The sequence below is a fragment of the Orbicella franksi genome, chromosome 4 (genome assembly GCF_964199315.1).
Source record: "Orbicella franksi chromosome 4, jaOrbFran1.1, whole genome shotgun sequence".
Taxonomy (NCBI): domain Eukaryota; kingdom Metazoa; phylum Cnidaria; class Anthozoa; order Scleractinia; family Merulinidae; genus Orbicella; species Orbicella franksi.
Window position 1 is genome coordinate 16,674,801 of NC_138148.1, and position 8,865 is coordinate 16,683,665.

Genomic DNA, 8,865 nt, shown 5'->3' on the forward strand with positions numbered 1-8,865 from the left:
GGCCAATAGGGCGGAAAAACACATGGTATATTACCGACTGAATTGCGAAATAACGCAGAGTGGTTCCATAGAAAAAAATAAAAACGGTAAACTTGCACTTAATAATCAGTCATTAGTCTGCAATGGCTGATCAGGTCGCTCTCATAGTCTGCGTGGACTTTGTCTCTTTTCTCTGATGTTTGAATGATAAGATTATTCCCACGAACACTAGAAAAAGGAAGGGAATTGACCGTTATGCGACTTTGAAACCTCAAAATGTTTTCAGCAACCGCGAAGATCGCGCGTAAAGAGCTGCAGGTTTCAAAAAAGAAAAAAAAAATCAATCCGGGCTCGACTTATTTTGTTATTAAAACCATGAAGTCATCTCATAGAAATCTCGAGTTTATAATCTGTCCAATAGAACAGGGAAAATAAATATCATCTTAGACAAGAATCAACCAAAGTACATGTGGACTTCTGCAATCAACGTATAACAATGTATACAATGAATCATGGAAAAGGAACAGTTGTGTGAAGACTTCGTAATAGGCCCTTTGCAGCTAAGCCATCACGTGACCTATTTTTCATAAAATTATGGGCTATAACTTAACGAATGCCAGAAATGGAAAAAGTATGTCGAAAATATCAAAATGGCCAAGTTTGAGGTCCCCATCATTAAAGAAGGAGATTTTATGACGGTCCGAATTTTTTAAAGAATAAGAAGATTTGTGTGGAAAAAGTTGCTGGAGAGCAAGGCCTTGCTCTCCAGCAACATTTTGCATACAAATCCTCTAAATTTTCCGAAAATTCAAACTGTCGTATAAACTTACTCCTCAATTCCAGGGGCCTCAAACTTGGCCATTTTGGTATTTTCGAAGCGCTCTTTCCATTTCTGGCATTCTTTAAGTTATAGCCCATAATATAAAATTTTTTTAGGAAAAATTTGGTCAGGTGACCCCAACTGCAAAGGGCCTATTACTGTCTATGCCTTCAGGCATCCTACACTGGTCAGTGGTGTTCCTGTGGCTACTGCATCACAAATACACAAGGCGTAGTCTGACCTGAAGTAAGATCTTATTACTAGAAATTTACCATTTTATAATCCCTAAATTTGTTTTTCTCTTTCACAACTGGTCTTATTAGGTCACAGCCCAGCTAAAAATAGAATATATTTTATGCACAAAATATTTTTCGCACCCATGAATCCTCTTAAGAAGTAGCACTAGGCAGCCAAAACTGGGAGGTGTCACGTGATGTAGTAAAATGTGACCCGTTTTTCTACATTTACAAAGAGGTAATTTCAAATTGTAGTCAAGCATTTGTAGGTAACGAGCATATGAAGATGCTGCATCTGATATCCGTAATATACTCGGCGGCTCATTTTAAATTATCCTTTCGTGGAGGGAGACAAGGATAGAAGTCACGTGAGGCACAATTGAAACACGAATAAAGACTTCGAGAGCGCTTGCGGAGATATTTTGGAAAAATTTCTGCAAAGCTCTGACTGTTTTCCGGTTTCGTGCAAATGAGGCTATAGCCATGCTTAACGTGAAAACCATATACTTTGCCACTCAAGCATTTTGGTTTTTCTTTTCATTTTCTTTCAAACCGGAGCCAGACATTGGCTGTGACTCGCAAACATGCAAGTAGAAAATTATTACAAGGACATTTCAGATGTTCTCTGGGAATCATCTTCTATTAAAAATTGCTTCGAAATCAAGACGCATGAAAAAGTCCGTCTAAAAATATATAATTTTTTCTGTCTTATAAGCTCCCTTCTTGAAAGTGCAACAGATCGGAAATAACTTTGAGCGTATCTGTAATTTATAGGCTAGGAATTCTACTTCTATTTTTTTCATATTCGATTACTATACGAACAGGATTCAGACATTTGGATGTAACATTGTTTTCAGGTGAGCTTTTGTCAGTAGTATGACACCTTTTAGTGATAAAAGTGGATCTGAAACTGTAAGTTAACAGCAGGCATACTGTCACGAACGATAATCACGGCTTTGCCATTTTTTTTTTTTTTTTTTTTTTTTTTTTTGTCGTTTTAATTTTTGCTTTTGTTTTGGTTTGTTCAAAAATGAGATGAACTTTCGTTTTCCTACTGCTGGTTAAATAATGTTAAGACTGATTCCGCTCAAAGTTCCAGCAATAAGTGCAAAAATTATTTACTGAATGCTATTGAAAACAACTCACTTTGTTTATTTCTCTAAGTGACCCCGCAATTAAATTCTCAAGCATTCCCAAGAAAGTTAATGTCAAACCCCGTAAGAATGCTTAAAGCATATGTTATTGTGTTTTTAACTAACGCGAAACGTCTATTTTAATTGAAATATGGATAACCTGGCTCAAGTTCAATTTTCTCTCGGGGGGTTAGCTTGAGAGCTAAAGTTTCGACAAGTTCTTCTTAACAGTATTCAAAATATTACCATGCCATGAGTTTTTTTGATAACTTAATTTTTGCCATTAGTGCTCGAATGTTCTGCGGAAATCATCTTAAATACTATGTTCGGCACAGGAATTTCCACGCCAAAAACCCACATGCTTATATTCACATTCTGGTATACCATAGTTTATAGAGGGAAATGGTTTGCCTGGCAAACATCAAAGGAGCAAACAAAGATGCCAAGATTTATGTTGGATGGTCCACGACCATGCACAATCTTTTGTTTTGCGCTTATACACTATGCGTGAATTACATAACCAAAATATTTCTACTGGTTAGTTCCTCAGTAAGGAGTAAACAACTGTTGTGTTTTGTGCACGGTCAAGGCCAAAAAAAAAAAAAAAAAAAAAAACCAACAAAAACCTACAACAAAGAAATTTGTCGGGTTTTATAACCATTCCCCTCTATTGACTATGGTTATATGAAATGTTGCTCAACAAAATGCTCGATTCGAATCAAACATCATAAATCTCAAAATATTCACTCTTTTAACAAATTCTGCCCAAGTATTGATCCATCATGGTAAACCTAGCTAGCCAGTTCGATTCAAACGTCCTTACATCAAGGCACAAGAAAGCACGAAACACGTGCAAGTTTAATACACATGATTTATGATATAATCAACGCGAGGACAAACAAACAAAAAGAAAATCATTTCGAATTTTGACATTTTATCGAATAGGCAAATACTGCCCCTAGCATGTTTCTTTTCCCATAGTCCTTCTTTCTCGTGAAATTTAGTAAGTTAACTGGTTAAAACAATGATCTCAAATAAATATTTGTCCAAATCAGTCAATAAATAAATGATTGCCATTTAATAAGCGCCATTTTGACACCAGCCGCTATCAGTCAAAAAAGTGTTCAAAGACTGATTTGGTGGTAAGATTTCCTTACAGACGTATTGAAAGCATATTAAACTTGGAAGCACCAGAGAAAAGGTACCAAAGAACTCTAGCTTTGTCTTTACTTTTCAAAAGTCCAGTTTGGCGGTGCGGGAAAGCAAACATTCTATGGGGTCTAAATTACAATTACACATGAAAACATTCGTTTGTTTGTTTGTTTGTTTGTTTTTTAAGTAAGTAGTAACTATTTAAGCTATCAAACAAGATACCTGTGCTTTTAGCATGTCCGTAAAACGCTGCCTTTCCCGAGTGATTTGTCTCCTTTGAATTATGAAGGTCTGTGATTAGACAGATAGAAAGAACATTGTCAATATGACAAACGAAAAAAACAAAATATTACCGTTTCGTTTCTGGCGAAATGGAATAAGATCGACATCCGTTCTGCGGATTTGCCAAACACTGCATAAAAACACATAGACGTGCGCAAGCAACCTATTGATACTTTAATTCTTGGTTTTCATGTGGCGTAGTCATATTCCAAAATTAGAAATTATCTTTCCTTCTGGGGTTTTAGTTTCATCAGATAACAGACCCAATAGGAACGTGATGTTTGACAATGGTTTAGCTTTACAGAGTTCTTCTTTTTGTAATAGAGCACTCCAAGCTTTTGCGTTGCGTGACATGAAAATGGCTGCCCGAAAAGGCTGTCGCGTAGGTCAAAAGATGAGTTATCGCTTTGGTTTTTGCTAAATAAATGGTGCTTGCACTAGAAGAAGCATTTATTTCAATGTGTCGGAGCTCTAGAGTAAAAAATTTCGTTTCAATAGCAAAACTCAACGACAGATGTTTTTGTTATTTTACGGCCGCCATGTTTGTGTCCCTCCGAAGGGCACAAACATGGCGTCTCCATACAAAGCTATATAAATTCGGGTAACACACTTCTGCGAATAACGGGTGAATGAAAAACAGCACAAACCTGATTCTTGGCAAGGTTGTTTGTATAGCAATCATCTATAGTATCCCAGATTCTTGAATTTATTTATTGAATGGTGACGATATTTAGTTTTGATCACCTGACTAGTGAAAACCGAGAATTAATTCTTCATCGACTCGGTAAACCTTGCTCGAAAAATTAGACTTGATTACAAAAAGATGACTGATTTGTGCAGTGAGAGGGTATATGCAAAAACGTGCATTTACAAAAGACTGACATACCGTGCCATTTACGTTACTATTGCGATTTTTGTGTGCTATTATTACACACTGATTTTATGTTCATTTATAGCATTGTGCGACGATTAATTCGAAGAAAAGTTTTTATGTCTCCGGGGCACCCCCGGAAATTGTGCCTAAATGCCCCACCTGAAGGTCATATCAGGTGATCAAATACCTGTTTAATTCAATTCAATTGTACTTCAAGAAATACCCAGCAAATATGAGTAATGAAAAATAGAAAAAAGCACTTTCGAACATGCGCTTTCAACTACACTATGATGTAATAGTAATTAGATTTTCACATGCAAAACCTATTTACTTCCATCAAACGCAGTCCTTCTTTTTGAGAAACGCTACGATAAAGAATATGGCGGTGTCTCAAATGTCTTCTACTTTTACCATAATCTCTAGGCAGCTTGTTCAAACTATCACCCTCCTCTCCCATATGGTGTCAAATTCCTTAGCCCAATAACAACCAACGATCCCAAATTCCTGACCTGGCATACCCGGGGCATTTTATTTTTCTATTTGATCGATTCGTTGCATGCAGAGCCATAAAGTGAGCAAATTGATAACGAAAATAAGGAGCATCGTTTATCGCCACCTGCAGATGGCTTGCATGGGCAAAAAAAAAACAAAAACAAAAAAAATGTTTTCACAGAAACAACTTTATTAACGCAGTCTCGTAACTATTAAGTCTGCGAGGAAGTTCAAGTTCTGAGTATATACTAGCTCATTCATTACATTGCAAAAGACTTGATTTTAATACATACTTTTATTTCTATGTTAATTTGCAGGAGGTTGATCAAACAAAACACAACAACAAGAGAGGACGACTCACAGTAAAATATCTCCCACATGGAGTCCTTGCAGGCAGCCGTCATCTTTTTCCTGGCAACACGTAGGATAACCCCGGCATTATATATTTCTTTGTCATTTCACTTTGCCGTCACAATAAATATCGTCTTTTATTTTCTTTCATAGTTTTGATTGCCTCAGGCATTGTATGTTTGGTGTCACTTCCCCTCCAAATAGCAATGATAGTAATTGGTGAGTGTAAACAAACATAGTAACTAATTCATTGCATTCGCTTTGAAAATGATTCCATATACGTACATCGGCAGATAGATACCTGGCAGATGGAGAGAGACACCATATTTCTCGCCCAGGGGGGTTGACTCCCATATAAAAAGAACGGGGGCGCTTGTCGTACCTGGTTGGGGTTGAAAAAAAGGTCCATATATAGCGGGAGCTTTCGGGGTACCTTTCAGGGTATTAAGCCAAAAAACTATGACAGGGGATGTATGATAATCAGTTACACCGGGAATTCACAACTCATCAATAAAAGAGTGCACATTGAGTTAATGCGTTGTATTAGAATTGTACCTCTTAGGGGTGAAAAGTTTCAAGCCACACTCGCAAAACAAAGCTTAGCACCTCTCAGTTCTCAGCTCCCGCTGGTTGGCAGATCAGCCGAGCCTTCTCGAGCGTTTTATCATAATAAGATTGCACACGTATATAAAATGTAAGTCACAAAATAACGTAAGCTAGCGTGACAGAGCAGAATCGCAGCCTGAACGGCGTGACATAGATTTAGCATTGGGTGACAGCGCGTGCATAATCGTTTAAAAATGGTGTCTTTTGATTGATAACGCACTGAATTGTGTCTTTATAGGAGCTGATTATAAAGACGAGTGCCCAGTGGAACCACTGATCCCGATTTACCTGATTGTAGCTGGAGCGGGTGGTCTTGTCGCCAACTGCTGTTCCTGTGGCCTACGATATCAGGAAGGAAGCCAAGGAGAGGAAAGAAGTGTAAACCCAGTACAACTTATGGTTCAACTTTTCATGTTCGCTTGGTTCGTCTGCGGAAGCGTGTGGATTTACACAAACTACCAGCCAAACTACGCCGATCCAGAGAGCGCTGACTACTGTAACAAGACGTTGTACCTGTTTGCATTCTGGGTTACCACCTCTTACCACATTGTATCTGGTGTGGTGTTGACCTGTTTCTGTGTTGCTAGCTTTTTCGCGGCTACCAAGACTTGCATCAAATGTATGTCTAATTACTGCTGACACTACCTGTAACAATAAAGATCTTGATGTAGAACTGAATGTTTTTGAAACTGAAATTTGAACTCTTTCGATACGAGTTGTATTTGTATGCTGTGATGTTTTTTTTTTTTTTTCATAAAAATATACAGCTGACTGTAATAAATAAAAACTGTTTTAGAATTGAATATTTTCAAAATAGGAATTTGAAGTTATTTCTGTGTTCTGCAAAGTTAATGGGATTTTTTATATATATATATATATATATTAAACTAGAGGCCAACAATCACCGTCAATCGTTTGATCATGCATGGGATCCTTTTTCTTATTTAAATATATACTAATTATCTTGCTTTAAAAGCATCAAATATATGCCTCACAGCGTAAATCAAATGCAGAAGTCTTAGTATCGCTCGATACATCCAAGGGTAGCACCCAAAGGGTATCAAGAGGTATTCTTGCTTTCTTGCTTACTTTCTTGTTTGCCCAGTTATCAGCCGGACACACGGATTTATTTACAGTTGAAATGGCACACATGTCGAATTATCCACTCCACCGTTATCCATAGTAATGTGGTAGTTTTTGTTCATATTTCTCCTAATCTGTATGTTTATTTATTTATTTATTTATTTTTTAACCAAGAATTGACAGGAAAGCGCTTCGTGGTGTGTGGACACTAATTTTTCGTACGGACCGAACTCCGCCCTCGCGCGTGCCTTCTGATTGTTTCACTGAATCTCGGTTAAAAGTCGTTATACGTCCGTTTGAGCTGACATGGAAATGAGTGGGGAAGTTTTCGTTAATTAGTTTTTAATTTTTCGGTAGGTAACGGAAGTCGTGTCAGGCTTTGTTTTTGATAATCAAATGGTGGAAATTTTTAGTTTCCGCCATATGGGAAATTAAGTGCCCGTTTTGACATACAAGCCAAAATATACCATAGTTCTATAATGTAAATAGCAACATGCCTTGAGGAAAAGGAGAGGGATCCAGAAATCCTATAAGAGCGTCCTTTGCCCGCCACCTGGTTTGCTCGTCTGAAGGAGAGGACATGAAAATGGATGGAATTAAAAGAAAATTCAAAATTTTTCATTAAATGCTGTTTTAATATTGTTTGCAGGTCTCTTAGGTCTCTTCAATTTTTTTTTTTTTTTTTTTTTTTTTTTTTTAAAGAGAGCATCCATTTAACGCCATTTACCTTACATAGTATAGAGTGTATGCACGAACGTGTCCAGCAGCCATGCAAAAGAAAGTGTACGTAAGAAAAGAGTTTACATGAACTCCCACAGGATTGGTTTCGTACACCAACATGGCCACCGTCTCATTGTTTTGGAACACCAATGTTGCAGCCATGACGCCATGTGCATACGCTCCATTAATTTACCATCGTCAAAGATCTTTCAACAAAAAGGAGATATCTACATTTTAGTATTTTCCACCTGATATGAACTTAGTTTAAACTGTTAACTTAAGGATTCCTTTGTCCTACGAGTAAGGAAACAACGTTGTCCAATGTCTGTTTCACAGGATGCTACTTGCTTTACATAATAAAGAAACACAAAACAAAGTGTTCATGACGTCAGCTATTTGTCTGTCCTCCAATAGATCACAAGTAAGAACAAATTAAAATGCGAGGATAATTTGACTTATTATATAATGACGATAACCAACTTCAGAATTGCCTTTAGCCTCTCTATGAAAGTATTTCAGAGTTGCCTTTAGCTTCTCTATGAAAGCGAGGCCTGGTGCACAACCATCCATATGAAAATGAGTTTAATTTGCATGCGAATGAAATCTCATTTTCATATGAAAGGTGGGTACCGAGACTCGCTTTGAGAAAAAGGCTAAAGGTAATTTGGAAATGGACTGTTAGATTATGAGTTCTAGATTTCTAGCTATCGCGTCGTAGTTGACGAGGTGCACAGCCAAAGTCAACTATCGCACATAGAAATCGAGAGTAAATACATTATTTGCTTTATTATAAATCTACTACTTTCAATTTCTTTTCTGGAATCGCTTCGACGAGAAAATTTTCTAAATCCTATAACGCAAACAGCGGTGATAAATATTGTATTCCAACACAGTTTAATACAGAACTTGATGTTTCGTATGCTAGTCTACATACATTTTCAAAAGTGACCATTCCAATTTTTTGAAAACTAGATATATATCGTAAAAATGCGACGTCTGGAACCTAGACAGTAGCAGTACGTTAATCTGTCTAGACACCATGAGGAGTAACAGCTGATAAAATAACAACTTCTCACAACTGACAGTGGCATTAAGGGAAGGCTTTAGCTCTTGAATGAACAGAGTCTCTTTAATTTT

At 37.1% G+C, this 8,865-nt stretch overlaps 1 protein-coding gene across 1 annotated transcript in view; it reads left to right on the forward strand.

Moving 5' to 3' along the window:
* Window positions 1–6,643, forward strand: part of LOC145484839 (transmembrane protein 272-like) — a 7,517-nt gene extending 874 nt beyond the window's left edge. Inside the window, exons 2-4 of the mRNA XM_081463481.1 lie at window positions 5,286–5,389; window positions 5,473–5,538; window positions 6,164–6,643. Of these exons, the coding sequence (XP_081319607.1) occupies window positions 5,347–5,389; window positions 5,473–5,538; window positions 6,164–6,564 (510 nt within the window). The 5' untranslated portion in view covers window positions 5,286–5,346 and the 3' untranslated portion in view covers window positions 6,565–6,643. The remainder of the gene's footprint in view (window positions 1–5,285; window positions 5,390–5,472; window positions 5,539–6,163) is intronic.
* Window positions 6,644–8,865: the final 2,222 nt, after the last annotated feature.